Raw genomic sequence first — 20,758 nt, 5'->3', positions numbered from 1 at the left:
CCCCCTCTGCCCATCCAATACAGCCACACAAGCAGTCATATAGATAAAAAGAGAGAGAGGGGGGGCTAAAGGCTTGCTTGGAGAAAACGTCATTTACCCCCGACACCCGACATTGAACGGGTTACATACAACAACAAGCGGAGAATCGCGGGCTGACCAGCGCGGAGAAATGCGGGTCCGGTGTGCACATGCGCAACAGGTACTACATACAAACAGCAGAGACAATGTCGGCAGCGTCGGCTGTGTGGGATTTCTTCACTGTCTCAGAGAAAGATCGCCGTTTAGCAATTTGCAAGACATGTTCAGCTGACATTTCAAGAGGGGGTAATACCACCAAGGATTTCAACACCACAAATCTGAAGGCTCATTTGAAAAGCAGACACATTGATGAATACAATGATTTCCTGAAAGCTGATAAGAAGCGGCAAGATGCACTGGCTATAATAAACAAATATCGGTATCGGCTATCGGCTAGATTGTTGTTTTAAGTATCGGTATCGGTATCGGCCAAGAATTTCCATATCGGTGCATCCCTACATAAAATAAATCAACTCTAAACAGTCTTCTCTCGAATTTTAAATAACATGGTAATTTACAAATGGGTCTAAAAAATTTTAAATCGGTGGGATTGAGATTTTGTTGAAAAAGTAGGTGCACTACTGCATGCTTAAGGCATGAGGGAACACAGCCAGTGAACAGAGAGCTATTTACAATAGTTAGAACAGCAGAACCAACACTATTAAAATCTGGCAGGGCATACAGTCTACAGGTGCATAGTGAAAGGGACTTGAAGTTATTGAGCAAAGCAGAAGGGTTTCATTGTGGAGAGGTAGCAGGTTCACCAGTGACATGACCAATCTGGAGTGTTGTATCATTTATTTTGCTGGTGAAGAATGCTGAAAATAGCTCACAGATCAAGGACCCCCTTGCTGCAGTTTGTAGTCTACAGGGAGGGTTGATTATGGAATTAATGGTTTTGGAAAATATTCTGGGTTCATGCCAGTGTTCTGTTATGATTTTGGAAAAAATGGAGAACCTGCCTTTTTTTACTGAATTCTGGTAGGTGGACATAAGTTCTTCCATGATTTGGTAAGAGACTGTTAGACCATCCTTTTTGTTGTTTATAGCCATGGCATGATTTGACTTTTCTGATATTGAGTTGGAAGATGGAGATGAAACAAGGCTGGAGAAAGACACAAGAAGTGAGGCAGTAAGGCTAACAGGGAGCAGATTATTAACATTAGCTGTTTGCGTTTTCAGTGAATATGGGGTTGAAATTGGGCAAGAATTTTTTTTGGGGGGGGTCTCTGAGTAATAGCTGGAATAGTTGACATGCAGCCTTCTTTCAGGATATTTTTACATTTGTTTTGCATGCATATATTAGTAAGTATTTTAATGGGTTTACAATGAAATGTAATGTTTTTCAGAGGATGCTTATTGCTTAGTTAATGGCGAATGCGACTGGAAGGGGGAGCTATAAGGTGTAGTATTCTGAGGTGTCATGCGTGAGGGAAGACATTTTCGGTGCCCCTGACCAACATGATGCAATTTAGCCGCTAACATTCGACTGCCCGGCACTTTGGGATGGAGCACATCATTTCTTTCTTAGATCCCATTCCTACTCTTAGACCCCATTCCTACAAAATTACTTAAAGAAATTCTGCCCCTAATTGATAGTACGTTACTGAACACAATTAATCTTTCATTATCATCAGGATATGTACCACAGTCCTTTAAACTAGCTGTAATCAAACCCCTTCTCAAAAAAACCATCCTGGACCCGGAGTTTTTAGCCAACTACAGACCGATATCCAACCTCCACTTCCTGTCTGAAAACCTTAAAAAGGTTGTAGCCAATAAGCTGTGTGAGTTTCTCCAGGAAAGCAATGTATATGAAGACTTTCAGTCGGGGTTTAGAGCCAATCACAGCACGGAGACAGCCTTGGCAAAAGTCACTAATGACCTTCTAATAGCTTCAGATCAGGGGTTTGTGTCTGTCCTCGTTCTCTTAGATCTTAGTGCAGCATTTGACACAATTGACCATCACATTTTATTACAGAGACTAGAACAGTTAATTAGCATTAAAGGAGCCGCCCTAAACTGGTTTAAATACTATTTTTCAGATCGATTCCAATTTGTGCAAATTAATGATGACTCATCTATGCGCACCAAAGCTAACCACGGTGTTCCACAGGTTCTGTGCTCGGCCCAATTTTATTCTCATTATATATGCTTCCACTTGGAAACATTATCAGGACACACACAAATTTCCACTGCTATGAGGATGACACCCAGTTATACTTGTCAATAAAACCAGAACAGTGTAATCAATTAACTAAACTCCAAGCACATCTCAAGGACATAAAAATCTGGATGACCCGCAATTTTCTCTTATTAAACTCAGATAAAACAGAGGTTCTAATACTTGGCCCTAAACACCTTAGAGATACATTATCTAATGATATAGCTGCGCTAGACGACATTGCCCTTGCTTCCAATGAAACAGTCAGGAACTTGGGAGTGATCTTCGATCCTGATTTGTCCTTTAATTCTCACTTAAAACAAATTCCTAGGACCGCCTTATTCCACTTCCGTAATATCTCAAAAATCAGACATGTCCTTTCTCAAAAGGATGCAGAAAAACTAGTTCACGCCTTTGTTACATCCAGACTTGATTATTTTAATTCCTTATTATCAGGCTCCAGCAGTAAGTCGTTAAAGACTCTGCAGCTTGTCCAAAATGCTGCAGCACGTGTCCTGACAAGAACCAAGAAAAGAGAGCACATTTCTCCTGTATTAGCTTCGCTACACTGGCTTCAGGTTAAATCTAGAATAGAATTTAAAATTCTCCTCCTCACCTTCAAGGCCCTTAACAATATGGCACCATTATATCTTAAAGAGCTGTTAGTACCTTATCAACCCACCAGAGCACTGCGCTCCCAGAATTCAGGCTTACTTGTCATCCCTAAAGTCTCTAAAAATAGAGTTGGAGCAAGAGCTTTCAGCTATCAAGCTCCTCTCCTGTGGAATCATCTCCCACTTTCAGTTCGGGAGGCAGACACCATCTGTACGTTTAAGAGTAGGCTTAAAACCTTCCTTTACGATAAAGCTTATAGTTAGAGCTGGTCCAGGCTTGTCTTAGACCTGCTCTTAGTTATGCTGCTATAGGTCTAGAATATCGGGGGACACATGACACACGGAGCTTCTCTTTCCAGCTTCTCCTTCCTCTTCTCACTCCTTATCACATCAAAGAAATGAATATCTCATCAATACATGTTACTGACTCGACTTCTTCCCCCGAGTCCCTTTGCCTTATCGTCCACAGATCCAGGGCCGCGGCTGCAGCCACATCGTGGATTATGATCTGTGGATCGCGTATCAGAGATCGTAATGGTGGATCTAGTATGACGGATTCTGTATCGTGCTGGCTGATCGTGACAATAATGGCGGATACTTTATCATGTTGGCATCTGATAATGGTGGTGGACCACGATCGAGGTGGCAGCTGATGGTGGATCCTAATGGCGGCAGTGGACAATGACTGTGGACTATAGTGGCATCCGATCTTGATGGTGGATCATGATCTTGCTGGCTGCTGACCATAGACTATGATTGCAGCAGGATTGCTTGATACATAGTATTTCTCCTCAGATCCTCGACCGTTACTGACAATAATCTATCAATTCATTGACCTCCAGTTATGCTTCAAAATTTGTATTCTTATCAATGCTGCAAATACCCTTATCTTGGTGATGTTCTCCTTTACACTTGACATCTACTGCACTTCTGTCCGTCCTGGGAGAGGGATCCCTCACATGTGGCTCTCTGAGGTTTCTACGTTCTTTTTACCCTGTTAAAAGGGTTTTTTAGTAGTTTTTCCTTACTCTTGTTGAGGGTTAAGGGCAGAGGATGTCACACCTTGTTATGAGACAAATTGTGATTTGTGAATATGGGCTATACAATAAAATTTGATTGATTGATTGATTGATTATAAGTCTTACAGTTGCCCCTGGTGGTAACAATGTCCCTGACCATAAACTCAGAGCAACGGCACACACTCAAAAAACTTGTATCTCCATTTCAACTACTTCAGTCTCGTAAAAAAAAAAAAATCAATCATCATATCACTGAATCAGATGTTATAAGCTGAGGTATCTGCATATCACGACAACCTCCTTGATTTAATGTTTCAGTGCATCTCTATGAAATGTTTAGAATTCAATTGAATTGAAGTGCAGTTGGATCATGTTGTATTTTTCTTCATGATATGACATAAATCATTTCCTCTCATCCTCTCTCTCTGCTATTTGCGTGTCTGTCTGTTTTTTCATGTTCTCTGCTGTGTGACATGACGAGCACACACACACACACACACACACACACACACACACACACACACACACACACACACACACACACACACACACACACACACACACACACACACACATAGCTGGATCTATATATAGTAATATCTCTGGCCATTGAGCTGGAGCTGAATAAAAGACATATAATGCATCCAACTGCTCTCTGTGCCCTGGGGCCAGAACATGCTACTGAATGGACAAAATATGAATTAGTCATTATAATCCTATCAACATGATTAAACATGACTTTGTGTTTCCTTAAAAAGAATATGCTTAGATACTGTTTCCACAAAGGGAGATATAAAGTGGAAGGAGGATGATAGTTATTATATGATGCATGGATGAATCTAAAAAGTTGAGATACACAGAAAAAACGTTCAAACATCCAAACATTTATAGTTTATACAAGAGTTTATACAAGATCCAAATATCTTAATTTTCTTAATCTTAATCTTGTTGCTCTTTTCAATATCCAGTTCGTGTTTGCACAGTTAATGCTCACTGTATGAATCTAAGTCGTGCACAGTTTAATTCCCCCTGGGTAAAGAGACAGAGCCATTAACTGAGGTATGGCATACGACACAAGCAGGAGAAGCCATTGCAATTATGATTTAAAAAGCGAGAGGAGATAGCATTGGTGGATTTTAATTTGCATTGTTTAATTTTAGGAGACTGATTTGGGAAGCTTTATGTTTTGATGTATTCAGTCATCAGTGCTTATTCAAGCCTGCTCACAGGTTGGAACCAACTGTCATGAAACCCTGAAATGCTGATTTATTGAGTGAGAAAAGCTGAATGTGATATCAAGGTTTAAAAGACTGCCTTTTTTAAGCATCAAACATGATGGTTATACAGCATACAAAGCTCAATAATCTGCCTTGGTACTAGTGTTTCATCCAATATTCTTTATCTTCTTCAATTTTTGACTGCAGCCTTACATTGCAAGATGTGCACAGATGTGCAGATACAGTACTCGCAGTACAGCTGAACACTGTGCACCACAACATCTGTGTGCAAATTACAAAAAGCAGGGAAACAAGGTTGTAAAACCTATCCGGTGATTTTGTTATTGAGATTGAGAAATAGACTAAACAAAGGAGAAAAACGTTTCATTAAAATTTTAACAATAGCAAATAAATTTAATTACTTACAACAGAAATGGTATCTGTCCATTGTGGTACTCGTATATAGTACTTGGTGTCAAATGTGTGCAAATTAATATTTAAGTGTAATTTATCTATGTGAGGACCAATTTGAGTTTTAGAAGTAGAGAGTGAGGACAATTGAGTTTAACCTAAGTGCTGTTTGTGGGTTAACACTTGGTTTTAATGTTAAGGTTAAGTTTAGGTTTAGGTTTAGATTCAGGTCAGGGTAAAGGTTTTGTTAGAGTAAGCTAAATGCATTGTCTCAATGAGGGTCTCCACAAGTACAGAAGTAGAAGTGTTTGTGTGGTCCAGGTTTTACTGGACATAAATCTGTATAGTCACAATATAGGTACTTGGACTAAAAGCAAGTCCCCACAACAAAAATTATCAAATTTGAAACATGCTTTAAGGTAAGGGTTAGATTTGGTTAAAGTTTAGGCATGTTATAATTATGGTTGGGACAAGTAATTGTCCAGGAAATTAATGTAAGTCAATGTAATGTCCTTCGAAGTCATGACTGTGCGTGTGTTTGTGTGTGTGCGTACTTACAGCTTTCCAGCTGCATCATACAAGTCTGAACATCCATGGGGAAGTTTTTAAGATCCATTGGACATGACAGAGTCAATGTTAGTCTGAAAGTGAAGAAGGGGGAGTGAAGAAATGAGTCAGTGACAGGGTTTCAGGGTATCCATTAATGTCATACACATGTACTCTATCTGTGCTTATTTCATACTAATACAGCACTAAGGGAGATCTCTTTGAAGCTCCAAAACCGAAGCCAAACCTCTCTGCAATATCTAAGATGTGACAGCTTCCATTTCAATACATTGTATAACTACACATCATTTTAGGCTGTACTGTTATATTGTATAATTGCAGGCGAGCATGCTGTTTGTGTTTGCTCCTTACATAAATTAATAATGGTATTACCAGGTACTGTAAAATCAACTCAAATACATATGCATTTTTCATTATTTAGTGATTGCCCTTTAAAAAAGGCAAATCCTAAAGGTTCAGATGATGTATTTACACCACATATGGTGGATTCCTCACATCCCATCCTGTTTACGTGACCTTGGTTAACTGTGTGCCTCTGGTCACAAAAATGTGTGCTCAAACTGAAAACCTAAAATAATGTTATCCCTCCTCTGGACCTACTGTATATCCACTGACTTATGACTGACCACTCTGTCTCACAAGGGATGTTCTTAAGCATCTCGAATACTGATGCTCACCAGCTGCACTTACCTAATGGAGTACAAAACATTTCCATTCTTAAATATCCTGAGCAGTTTGTTGTCTGTAGTGACTTCATGAAAGTGGGCTCCCTTCTCATTGGCAAAGAACAGATCTGGTTTCCATATGGAGTCTAACATAGAGGGGTCCAAGTCCAGAGAGTCATCTGGGTACTCAGCATAGGCAAGCCTGGGATCATTCCATTGTTGACGAAGGAAGATATTCACACGGTAGTCCTACCGACACAGAGAACAACAAGAATATGGGTTAGGGTTAGTTAAACACAGTTCAACAAAGTTTGACCAGTGTCCAAATATTTTCTGAATATGGATGTCACATTGTTTTGTGCAGTTCTATACATGAATACACTTGATGAAAATTACGTGGTTGGTGTTATCATCTTTGAGAGATTTACCTTTTGCAGGTAAATGTAAATCAGAACTCAAAACAGGACCAGCAATTTCCAGGAACAGGGTACCCTTCAATTTATAAAAAGAATGCCCCACTTGTCATTTTGTGCATTTTCTGAATCCAGACTTTGCATAATAGCAGTGGAAGAACCATATATTTCTGCATGCACAGGCACAACGAATGACTAGAACAGAACCTATAATAGGGGATTGTATTTACAGTAAAGATATAGCCAATTTCCTTGTTTGCATCAATTTCACTTATGGCCAACTTCACAAAATTTTTTCAAAACCATAAAAAAAACTGATCCCTTGTCTAAAATTATTAAAACCATTACATTATTTCCCCACAGTTACTCACTAACTGCTCCTTATGATTAAATGCTGTTTAACAAAACATCTGAAGACGGCACAATATTTGACAGCGGCTTGACAACAGGGATAATTCATAATAGTACGAGGAACTACACCTGGCTGAGAGGGGAGTATCTTTACATAACTCAAGATTGTTTTCACATTACAAGACAAAACAACTGTACGTGACTATGTAGTGTGTTCCTCTAAGGATTTGGTGGAGACTAAAACAGAGCTAAAAGAAAGTAAATATTGAGTTGACATTTACATTCAATTTACTGTACAATCGCTTGCAGTCAGTGCAGTGCATCTTGTTCTGCTGCTTCAGAGTGGCTTTCGATCAAAAATAAATGAATTATAATAATAATAATAATAATAATGTTGGTGCTTTAAATGAACAGTATAAGTGATAAGGATTTGGGTGCACTACTGAGAACAAAACATCTAAACTGATCTAGCAAATGTTTTAATTTGAAATGGTTTCTGTTAGGATAAACCTGTGCAGTCAGACAAACTACTCTGCTCTACAACTAACACTGCTCACACACAGATAGATAATGGATTAAGACCGATGAAGAGACTGAGTGAACAAATGGAAAGAGTCTGACAGAAGTAAATCTGCTTTATATAGATAGCGTGAATGGACAAGAGTGAACCAACCTGTCTCTAAGCCCTCTGTGTGCATACTGTGTGTGTGTGTGTGTGTGTGTGTGTGTGTGGCACTGACATTCAAAAATTAAGCCTGATCCTCCCCCATTTTTTTCTTTCATTTATGATTATGGTCAAACAAAGCAGGAACAACAAATCAATAGGTTTATAAATGGTTATATTACCATTAAAGTGTTATTTGAAAGAAACTATCATTATTTAAACCAAATGTGTTTAAGACCGCTATAATAGATGATGCATAAATCTACCCCCAACATGTGGGTCCTCATATGCAGCAACCACTGATGAAGTTGCAGTAAATGTTCATGTCTTTCCAGACTCATGTAATATATGTAGTTGATTTGTTGAACCTAAATTACTTGTCATGTCTTTGTTGAGGCTTGTGATTATTGTTCTGCTGTGTCGACTGTATTAGTATGCCAGTTCATTGAGAGGAAAAAAAAGTAAAATGACTAAAATTCCAAATCTGAAGAAATTCCCTAAAGGTTTTTGTAAGATATAAACAATTCCTCTTATAGTAGTTTTTTTTTACAATGTGTGACACTATATCCATTGACACATATTTTTTCCATCATGGCAGTGAATCATATCTAAATGTGGTGTTGATGTGTTGAGGTTATGTCACTGATCGCTCCTGTTTGTCAGAGGGAGAGAGGAGTGGGTAGATGACGACAGATGGTAGGAAGAGATAGATGTTCCTAATCCTAATGTGACATATGGCCCCTTTGTATACATATTCCTCTGTGCTTCACTCTCACTAAAGCTCCCATTACAACCTCCACATTTGCACTGACCCTCATTCTGCAAAGTCATCATACTAACTATTTGTTCGTGAGCTAATTAGCCAGGGCCTTTGGTTTTAGTGGCAAACAATCCTGTTTACTGTGTATTGGTCAGGACCATAGACTGTATATAAAAGATGGACGTAGCTTCCGGCTCCAAAAGAAGAGTGCTTAAAAGTGTAGTACACTTATACTGTTAGTATGTTGTTATTAGGGCCCGAGCACAGTGCGAGGACCCAGTTGCTTTAACTTCGGTTAATAGTTTTGAGTTCACCTGGTTTAAGGCCTGTTCCTCAGTAGCAACCATAGACTGTATCAGTAACAACAGCAAAGAGGAGCCGATGTCACTAGTTTGTTCAGTCAGTAAACTCTTGTTCTCTTAACGTTTTACAGTCTGTATCTTCACGTGTTCTCTATGTTCCACATAAGTTACTGTGGGTTTCTATGTGTTCTGACCTGAGAATAGGAAACACGCTAGTTACTGTCCCACTGAATGTGAATTACAATGCTAACTAAGCTAGCTAGTTAGCCGATAGCTTTGCAATGCCGGGCCTATGAGTTCCCTCAGGGCTGCTAACCTGTGTTAACCAGGTGTATATCCCAGGTGCCAAGTTAAGCTCGATAAAAAGGTAAATTTAAAAAGTCCATGAGGATCTGGTGATAGTTCAGTTTAACATAATGTTTGGTAACTTGTAACTTCTTACATGTGGTTAAACTATAGCATTAACTTTCTTTGTTTTGTTGTGATTACCTGCTGTATGTCAACAGTTAATCAGGTAAAAAGTTATGTGTAAGTCTATGTAGTTATGGAAGCTATCAGATTATACTGACTGTGTCTTTATTTCTACTTTAATCTGATTATTTAATTCTGATGTGATAATGTCCGATTGTTACCAACTAATTCATTAATTATTTTTCTATTTCTCTCTTTTGACATGCTTTTGTAAGTTTTTGAATCATCCATGAATCTACCAGAGGCAGAAGGACTGAAGCTTTAGTTGATGATGACGTAAAGCAACTGGAACTTATCCAATGATCACGATGACTGCTGTCCACAGAAGGAAGACCTTATGCGTGAAGCTGAATATTTGGTGCCATTCTTAAGGATGTGGAGAGAGACTGGATAACAACATCCTTAATTCTTTAATGAGATGTGATGATGATGTCAATAAACCACCTTCAGTTTCTTCTGAGATGACAGACCAACAGAACTTTGTGTTTCATTTTCTATATTCTCAGATTCAGTCACTCACCTTTTACTTAATTTCTGCTGTTTTTAGATGTGGTAGTAACATTTTTAAAACATAACTTGAAAATGGAATTAGTAAATAGATCAACTTCAGCAGTCACAACCTTCACAGGTAAGTGTTTACTAATGTGACATGAAGAGTCCTCAATCGTAAACAGCTGGAACTCTACAACCTGAAGTTCACCGGGATTAATTGTGACTTCTATAACAAATGTTTACTGGTGTTAACACTTTAAAATTATGTATTAGATATACATGATTAAGTGTTTACTTAAACACTTCTGATATTTATGATTAAAATCTACTGAGTACATTTTCCGTTGACTACGTTCAAAGTGTTCATGTATAATTATAATACTGTGCCTGTTGCTGCTGTGACTTTTTAACAGATGTGCTCCTTAGAATCATGAGTAGTAAAATAGTTGCATAGATAACTTTATTGCACATTAAACTACATTATTTTATAATCCACCAAAAATGAAATACAGTTGTGGATCAAGGTAAACATGATCTTGACTGTAGGAAGATTAATCTTTAGTGCTTAATATTTAGTGACAATAATTTACAGAAAAGTTAGAATTGAGAAAGCACAATAGTAAAGTAGTATTTCATATAAATCTTACAGCACTTGATTCAGTCGTCTTTTCAAGAGTAAAGTCCAAAGACTGGAGGAACATAAGCTTACATTTAAAATTTTGAACAGTGTGTAGTTTAACTAATGATGGTGGTGGAGGAAAGATGCAAACAGACCAGGAGCCATTATTCATCGCAGTTCATGTAGCAGCTCATATCTGTTCTGACGTCTCTTCATGTTGTACAGATTAAAACACAGTGTTAGAAAATATTTTACACACTATTTAACGTAAGCTAACACACCAACTGTCTGAAATATGTGGACATGTGGCCACTGGCTTTTCACATTATTAAACATTAACTTTACCTCAGATGATGAAGCTAACTGTGTTAGCAGCTAGTTCTCAGCGCAGTGAGGAGCTCGGTGTGGTCAGTAGCCGATGTAGGTGGGCGTGTTTACACCAATCGGCAACAACCCGGGCTGAGCGATGAGGCCAATGCGGAAGTGCAAAAAGCTGCAGTTCACAGGGTGGCCACTTGAGGCTGGCTCCAAGAAGAAAAGTTTACAGCTTGGTTCAAAAAACGGTTTTAGTCTCAATCACTAAGTTCTTCCTTCATGACAACTGTGAGGGGGGTGAATTTTTTTGTAACTAGCTCATTTAAATTATATAGAGTTTTGAAATTATGAATAATTATCACTGGATGGACAGGTGACGTCACCGTTAGCTCGCCACTCCAGCTTCTAGCCTGTTGCCTGCTCGGCTTCACCTGAGCTAACAGGCTAATCCCCGTCACTGAACACGACCTGAGTCTGTGGAGAGGTTTTCACTCAAATATCGGATGAATTATACGGTTTGATGTTCGGCTGGTTCTCCTGACGGAGAAGTTAAAGACGTCTGTGCTCCAGATTCTGTGGTAAGTAAAATACTGTATTTTATTTATTTGTTAGTAGTGATTAGCAGGTATCGGTGTCTCTTTACCTGGCTTGTTAGCTTAGTTCCGCTAGCCTGCAGGCAAGATACCAGCATCAATGGCAATGCTAACGGGACCGTAGAGTAGTTATTAAACCGACACAACACCGACATGAGCCAGTCCACACAGCAGAGAGAAGTGTTAGAGTTTATGAGGATGAATTTTTTAAACTGAAGGCAACTGTGTGTTTTTGGAGAATAAGCTCCACCACGTTAGATATCTAACGTTATGTAAAGTTGTTTTTCTCGCCAACCTATTTGACTTGACGTTATTGTGAGTAACTTCAGTATTAATGTCATATTAGATTATTGTTCAAGAAATAACGTTAGTGCAGCTGCTGCAGTGGGAAACTCGTTGAGCTGAACTTTGTTATTGGCTGTACGGTAACGTAATGTTGAATTTAAATAGTTAAATTTTTACCACGAATACAGATTATTATTCTGCAGAAACAGATTTACTGTGATCAACTGAAACGTGAGTATTTAAAGTCACATCTGCATTTTAAGAGCAGCTGTTTAAAGTAGCATTATGTCTCCTAAAGCTCTTTATTCAGAGTATTGGTGTTGATGTGTTGTAACCTGTTACAGTGAAAACTAAACTAGTCTGCTACATTCAGTTTTTACATCGTTAATCTTAAGCAGACTTTACTGAATCAACTGAGTCATTCTTGTGTTAAATAAGTGAACATGCAAAATAATGTATTTGTTTGTCACATGAAAATAAATAATAGGAAGTGTGACTTTACTAGAATAGAGAGTCACATAGAGAACCTGAGGCTGACGTCCACCACCTATTTCCTAATCTGATGTGAAGTGATTATGATCTGATGAACTTTGAACTTTTATTTTTACCATGTAAAAGTCTGTGAAGGAGTTAACCTGACACATGTATGACTTTACATATCTGTGTATTTGTGTTGAATGTTCCTCTAGGTGACTCAGACATCCTGCTCCTGTCGATGTCCAACATGAGACAGAACTGGACTCCAACCAGACTGAACACTGAGAGTCATCACTTCAACACTGACTACAGGTACAGACCTGTTTTCCTTACTTACAAACAATCAAAGCAAAGTATTGCACATAATACATAATGCATTAAAGGGGACATAGCATGCCCATTTTACCACAAGTTGATATGGTTCCTTGGGGTCTTAATGAAATGTCTGTAACATACTTTGGTCAAAATACCACAAGGATCATTTCAAACAGCACCCTTTTTACCCTGTATAAAACAGCCCTCCACAGAGTGACCTATTTTGAGTGCCTGTTCCTTTAAATGCTAATGAGCCAGCTCCCCCCTCCCCCCTCTCCCCCCATGATTTTAAACGATATAAATTACATATTTTATATGATATAAATTATCAAATATGCATCCCATACTTTGTATTCCCCTTCTGTTGTCCTGGAGTTTTAATTTTCCCAATCACATAATTAAATGTCCCCCTCTGCCCATCCACTACAAGCACACAAGCAGACAGACAGAGAGAGAAAGAGAGGGGTGGGGGGGGGGGGCTATGAAGACCATCATTTACCCCCGAACCCCGACATTCAACGGGTACAACAACAAGCGGAGAAAGCAGAATCGCGGGCTGACCTTATATATACAGTCTATGGGGCTGACCAGCGCGGAGAAATGCACGTCCCGTGTGAACAGCCAGGCGGCTGCGCGCTTGAGAACGGCGCTGCGCTGCCTCGCAGCGGCGCTTCCGCGTCCGGTGTTAACCCGGCGTAACTACTGTAACCCGGCGTACAGTAGCGCTGAACACTGGAAGTCTTCCACACTGCTGGCTGTGTGGAAGACCGCTGCGAGGCAGCGCAGCGCCGTTCTCAAGCGCGCAGCCGCCTGGCTGTTCACACGGGACGTGCATTTCTCCGCGCTGACCAGCGCGGAGAAATGCACGAGTGCGGGGGGAGAAATGCACGAGTGCGGGGGACTGGGGGGGTTGAGGTGGGGGGTGGGCCAAGACCATGTAGGGAGACTTCCAGTACCTTGTTACGACACAAAAACCCAGGAAGCTCAATCGAGTCGCTCAAGCATGACGTTTCTGACTTAGAGGAACCATAACAAAACGCTGCGAGTGTTTTTTCCCCAGAGTTTTTGGGTTGGTAGACATGCCAGATACCCACATTAACCTGTAGCAAGCACTAACAAAGTGGAATTTGCATGCTATGTCCCCTTTAAATTATATATGCAATACTATTGATGTGGAAGAACTCCATACTGTACATTCATTGTCTTGGTAGTGCACTGTTTAATCCAAAGCCCATTCAAATACATAGTTGAATATCCACAGAAAATAAGGACACAAACTTTGTTTATAAGTAAACACTTCCTCTACAATAATGCCATACTTTTATGTTTTCCTGTCCATTTTATTAGGTACAGACGAGCCTGAAGGACACAGCTGTGCCTTGTGTGTGTCAATCCGCTGAAGTGATCTCCACACATCTGCCCTGGATATTACAGGGGGGCAGCGATCCTCCTGGGCCTCTTGTATCTCCACAGCCGGGAGTTGCTCTCAAAGCGAGCACTAAAGGTAGTTTCAGTTCATCTGGGGAGAGATGCAGATACCACCTCAGCACTGCTGGTCCTTCTTATGCAGTCTGTGATGTTTTTTATGGCCAGCCAACATGTTCCTTTGTCAGCCAGGTCCCTGTACTGTCTCTTGGCACTGCTAATAGCACTCCGGAGAGCGTACCTGGACTTCCTGTACTCCTCCAGATCACCTGAGTTGTAGGTGTCGGTTCGTGCTTTAAGTTTGGCATGGACGTCCCCATTAATCCAGGGCTTCTGGTTTGGGAATGTTCGTACAGTAATCCTCATCGATGCATTTGCTGATGTAGCAGATAACCGCGTCCGTGTATGTGTTGATGTTGTTGTCCTGGAACACACACCACTCCGTAGTTCTGAAGCAGTCCCGTAGAGCCGAGTCTGATTTGGTCAGACCATCAGACTCAAGTGCAGTCAGCCAGTCAGATGGGGGGCTCATAAATAGTTAATGAGGCAGGCGAAAACAGCCTGTTCTGTGTCTGGGCCAGAGAGAGGCAGAATAGGGGACATGCAGGAGAGGAAGTACGAACGCGACGTTTCAATAACATATTTCTTAGAATGGACTGAGTTAAAAGTCAGCGGAATGACTATTTTCATACTTTGAGGGTACCTACTGACCACCCTTCAAGTAATTACGATTTAAGATAGTTATTCATAGAGCATCATATAAAAGACTAATGCATCTAGTTTAAATGTTAAGTTGTCCAAAACAAACTGCAAGTTGGTACTTCCTCTTGCATGCATGTTGTATCTCAGCACGAATGTATTAAAAGTCAAATTTGAATACTTCTTTTAGGAATGCTTTTTGACGAAAGTAAGTAACTTTTGTCTGTGCCTAGAGGTTAAGTCAATGTAATTTCATGCAGGAGCTCTGTTACTTACCATGGTGGTTTCAGCAATGGAGCCAAAGCTGTTGATGAAAATGTTGCAGGAAACATTGACTGGAGGACCTGCAGAGGGAGAGAAATGAATGATCAGACGGATATTTTAATATAAATATAACAATATATTGTTAAGTGACTCAAGTTTATGAACGCTTGTTTCTTGGAAGTTGCTTTGGTTTATACTTTCTGGCGACTAGCAACTAGTGTTTCAATGGTACAGACATGAGGGATACATTTCATTTTCTAAATACTGAAAAATTATGCATGCATCCAGTGTGTATTCATTCAATCTTTTAAATTAAATCTTATTACAAGGCACTTGGCTTTGGCAAAATGGCCAAAAATACTGTAGGCCATGTGATTAAAACACTGTGGCTTGTGATTAAAATACTGTGGCTTAATCTGATCAAAGATCGAGCTGCCAGCATTCATCAGGTTTCTTTTCATGTTCTTTGTTTAATCTTGTTGTTTAGGGCTGGTTTTCTTCCTGTCCGTGTCGGTAAAATTCATGCACACTCTGATCAGTCGCTGAAACACACAGATATGCCTCATACCAAGTCAGATCTTTATACTGTAAATTCTCACAATTTGGTTTGTTACTTGTTTAGACAGTACCTCAACATGTGGACCAATTTTGCATTAGACACAACCCAGGCCAAAATTTTGCATTCATGCAGTTCACCTTATCGCAGTGAGGTTGTACTTGGGGCCAGTATCTCCCCCTGTGGCCTACCTACACTGCAGGACATATGACAGTGTATGGGCAGTGACTGTTACAGGGTTTGAAATAGACATATCTCTTATTGTACTTAATGGCAGCATAAATGAGCCTTTAAGAAAATGCGCCTTGGAAATAATTTTCTAATAATAATATGGTAAATGGTCTGTATTTATATATCACTTTTCTAGACTTGATGAGCACTCAAAGCGATGACCACTCTGCATGCTGAAGGACACACTGCAGGTGGGGAAGACTGGGATCGAACTGCCGACCTTCTCGTTGGAAGACGACCGCTCTACCCCTCAAACACAGCTGCCCCCTAATAACATTTATAATCACAGAAATACCTCTATAAAACTATTTACATCGACAAATAATTAAATGTAATAGAAGGAAGTAGGGCTGCAACAACAAATCAGTATAATCGATTATAAATTATTATAAAAATTGTTGGCAACCAATTTAGTAATTGATTAGTCTGTTCCAGAGGTGGCAAAAGTAGAAGTGCAGATATTTGTGTAGAAAAAGTAGAAGTACTGATTCAACTCTTTTACTCAAGTAAAAGTAAGAAAGTACAGGCTCTGAAATGTACTTAAGTACAAAAGTAAAAAATTAAAATTGAATTTTTAACTTCAATGATACACAATGTCTTTTTTAATAACTTGGCAAAAACGAAAAAAGTTCTAGGCACACTAAATAGGATAGTTTTCCTCTTTTGTTAACCTGCACAGTGCTGATACAGAGGGAAAAAAAATCACTGGACAAAGTCTAGTTTTGCTGCAAGCCAAATTTCAGACAGAATAATAAAGAGTGAATTGAACCGAAATCCTGCATGAGCACCTGGATAATTTTTTACAGGGAATAAATGGTTAGGGAATATCCTCACGTTGATTAAGTCCCTGCCCATTGTACACACTGCCCGTCGCTACTACCGATTGGATGGTTTAGTGAGGTCCTCGGATTGGCCCTGCTGGAGTCGGTCATGGCCCTGGCGGAGTGCGAGAAGGCGATCAAACTTGACTATCTAGAGCAGAGGTCACTAACAGGCGGACCGCGGTCCGAGTCCGGACCCAGAAGCCGTCCCGTACGGACCCGGACCTACAGCCAAAACAGAAGGTTATGATTTAAAACCTGGGGCGCTTCTATTTGTAACCGGCACAGCTTTTGTAGTCTTTACGGTAGTGGTTTAGCGGGTGAGGAAACGCACAGACCAATTGCATGCGAGTTAAGCCACCCCACGTGATACTACTCAGCCAATCAAGTCTGTGCATTCCAGGCGGTAAACATTGCGACTCTACAGTGCAGACAGATGAGAGAGTTAGAGGCAAGTTACACATGAAAAGAAGGTAGAAAGAAAAAGAAAGATAGAGATACAGGTAGAGAAAACAAAGGGAGAGAAACAGAGGAGTGAGACGGAGAAAGTGGAGAAACAGGAGTGAGACGGAGAAAGGGAGAGAAACAGGAGTGAGACGGAGAAAGGGAGAGAAACAGACGAACAAAGTGGGGGAGTGGGATATAAGAGGGGAAGAAAGCGATTCTAAAACTGTTCAATTGTTAAGATGTGTTGAGATTTATTATCTGTAAAATTGGTTGAGACTTGAGTCAAGATGTGAAACAGAAAAAGGGAAATTCAAGCTTTTGCTCCCTTTATTTTATTTTTCTTAAGTTAAGCCCTTTATTTGAACATGCACAATTTTCACATTTTATTTATTTTCTCTTATTTTGAAATGCAGCCCTACTTTTATTTAGTTAATGAGAGAACATTATACATATCTGCAATCATACATATATGTTCAGTTCTATGTTACGTGACAATAAATATTGTCAAAAAGTTTTTGAATCGTACTGAATTCATTTGATTTGACAGTCAGGTATTTAGTACATGCAGATGTTGATACAACTACTAGGCTACTTAAATATATATCACACTAAATAGTTAGACATTATGATCTTCCGGACCTTTGCTTCCAGAAATTTTCTCTAACTGGACCTCTTTAAATTTTAGTTGAATACCCCTGATCTAGAGGAAGTAAAAGTCGTAACAAGGTTTCCGTAGGTGAACCTGCAGAAGGATCATTACCGGTACAGCCGCTCGAACTCGGTCGTCCACGGCAGACAGGCCAACCTCCGGACACTTTGGGTCTTGCGCGGGAGATGTTGGCTGGTGGCGTGTGTGCCGTCAGGGGGCCAGTGAAAATAAATACTCGAGTAAAGTAAAGATACATGAAAAATCGACTTAAGTGCAGTAATGTAGTATTCGTACTTTGTATTTGTACTTCGTTACTTTCCACCTCTGGTCTGGTCTGTTATCATGTACGACACACACTGTGGCAACAACTTCTGAGGTGGGGGCAGTAAACCAGCAAAGCCTGTGCCTTGTTTCGCTCACGTGACGCTGTCTCCTCTCTGGAGTCAATGTTTGTTGCATACCAGGTGCTCCTGACCACTGAGACAGCAGTGTAGGTAGAATGAAGGGCCACCTGGATCCCCGCCAGCCACTGCAAGCTCATACAGGGGTCAGTGTCACAACCGGCAGTGATTCGTTAAACACATCACCCATCCTAACACCTCCGTGAGAGGGGAGGAGGGATGATTTGGCTCTGCAATGCACTCCAAGCTTCAACAATCCATCAAGAAGGGTTTGTCAGTTGTTGTGACATGGGAGTAGCTAACTGTCCAACGATGGAAAGATCATGCCCATGGCACCCTTTCAGGGTAGAAGAAGTATTTGTTGGTTATTGTCGCTGACTGCGATAGTAATGATCGCAAAAACAATAAAGTGCCTTTCATATTATAGGAATTTATGACATTTTTGTTTAAGCTTCCTGTAATTTGTACATACTATGATTGTCAAAAAATTACAAAAGGGGGGATATGTAATGGTAATTTTAACTGTATGCTATACCTTGTATGTAATATTTTATCTGAATGTGAAATTATCATCATAATAAGTTGCAAATGTCTGTAATACATATAAAAACAGCATTGTATAAGAAGATTAAGTTAATTTTAAAGTAAAATGTAGCTTTTAACTTCCGGTACTTGATGTTTCTCACCATCAAGTATCACAAATAACACAAAACATAAAAGATCTTAAACATTTAAATGTAATGCTAATGTTGCATTTTAGGCTTTGGTTTATTTGTTTACCTTTATATAGAAAAACATAAAAACACAAAGAGACCCTGCTCTGTTGGACTGAGAAGGGAGAGAAAAATTATGACGGAGGTACTCTATATGTCGGTTTACATTTTTATGTCCAGTGCCTTTCTGTGAGCAATGTAAGAAGTGAACTGTATACGTTAACGATGTCCATGTATTGTACCATGTTACATATCATGTCCCCACATGAAGGCACTATTTCTACACAGGAACATGTGGTCAAATATTGCCATGAAATAAATCTGGATTTACTGGATGTGCTCAACATTTAATGTGTTTTGATGTTATTGTGAAGGCTGCTCGCAAGGCTCAGTCCAATTTGCAAAGTCTTCTCCTGTGAAAACAAATTGTCATTGACAGCAGATAGCTTGGTGGGTACCTTTGAAGTTCGGTCTTATCCTTGCGTCATATCCGGATGTCCTCCCCATCAGTTTGTCCAGAAAATCAGAGGGAGACATTGGGGCCTGCTGTGTCCTTCCAGCATTGTCCACCTCCTTACACTGACACACACTATCACAGAAACAAAACATAGAATAATTGTGTGTATCATTTTCACAGCAGGGTGTATGTATTTTGCTACCACCCATGTGAACTGTCCTTGCAGTCCATGCGCATCGGGGTAGGGCTGCACAATATTAGGATAAAACATGCGCTATGCAGGGCAGACACCCAGGGAGCCATGCACAGCTCCACTAGGTCCACTTATAGTGTTAATTTGGAGTGAGAGAGAGAGAGAGAGAGAGAGAGAGAGAGAGAGAGAGATGACGATACATTTTCGATATATCGTGCAGCCCTACATCGGGGTGTGCTGCGGCTGCGGTGTAGTTGCTAGAGGTTGGTTGACGATTCTGTTGACTTTTGGCAAGTCAATTTGGTCAAGCAGATTGGACAATATAAAATCAAATTAGTGGAACTTCCTGATTCATGGCAATATGGACATGCACTGAAGAAATTTGAAGTTGATGTGATTAATTTTGTAGAAGGAGTACATTTAAGTATAATGCCTGCAAATAGCAAAAACTAAGCAAAAATTGTACAGTACAATAAACATCTGCAACTTCTTGTTCAATGTAGGGTAGGTGTCCAAAACGCTACGTTGTAAGTCTGGCTATGATACATATACCTACCGATTTTCATACATGTTGGTGAAACGTGCCACCGGGGCTGCTTCGTTGAAATTTTGTAGAGGGCTATCGAGCCATTTTGCCACAACCATATGGAAAAACCCATATTGGCATTAAATTTTTGTCATCTCCGAAGTGTTTGCCAAGTTTCATGACTTCTCATGCAAAAAACGCTATCAACTGCTACAACAGCGTTCAACGAAAATGGCAATTACACTGCCGAAAAACTAGTTTTGGTAGAGTTTCTACTCTACTCTGCATAGGGTACACGTCTACGCCTAGGCTCTGGCGTAGCTTCAATGCAGAAGCATGAATTGGGCTTAGGCTGAATGCGTAGTTATATAACAACAACTTTGGAACAACCAGTCAACCTTGATCTACGGTCCTCTGCAGCTTTTTCAGGTCTAATCAAGGGTGTTTATCATTCCATAGTTTGTCGATCTGCTTGAAATATTTGCGGGGAATCTTTATCGGGAGTGCCTGTAATAGGTAGTTAAATTTGGGTTCACTGTTTATTTTTATTACATTGACCTTGCCCTAGAGGGAGAGTATCAGAC

The 20,758-nt window shown here is 39.9% G+C and overlaps 1 protein-coding gene across 1 annotated transcript in view; it reads right to left on the bottom strand.

The window, feature by feature from the left end:
• The window catches only part of LOC117774938 (glycine receptor subunit alpha-3), a 47,134-nt gene extending 27,553 nt beyond the window's left edge, over positions 1-19,581 (bottom strand). Inside the window, exons 1-4 of the mRNA XM_034607711.1 lie at positions 19,457-19,581; positions 15,193-15,260; positions 6,761-6,984; positions 6,062-6,144 (exon numbers count right to left, since the gene is read on the bottom strand). Of these exons, the coding sequence (XP_034463602.1) occupies positions 6,062-6,144; positions 6,761-6,984; positions 15,193-15,260; positions 19,457-19,535 (454 nt within the window). The 5' untranslated portion in view covers positions 19,536-19,581. The remainder of the gene's footprint in view (positions 1-6,061; positions 6,145-6,760; positions 6,985-15,192; positions 15,261-19,456) is intronic.
• Between the last annotated feature and the right edge of the window lie 1,177 nt (positions 19,582-20,758).

The sequence above is a fragment of the Hippoglossus hippoglossus genome, chromosome 1, assembly GCF_009819705.1.
Source record: "Hippoglossus hippoglossus isolate fHipHip1 chromosome 1, fHipHip1.pri, whole genome shotgun sequence".
In the NCBI taxonomy this organism is placed as follows: Eukaryota; Metazoa; Chordata; class Actinopteri; order Pleuronectiformes; family Pleuronectidae; genus Hippoglossus; species Hippoglossus hippoglossus.
Note: the sequence above shows the minus strand (reverse complement) of the source record. Positions and strands in the feature narration are given on the sequence as shown.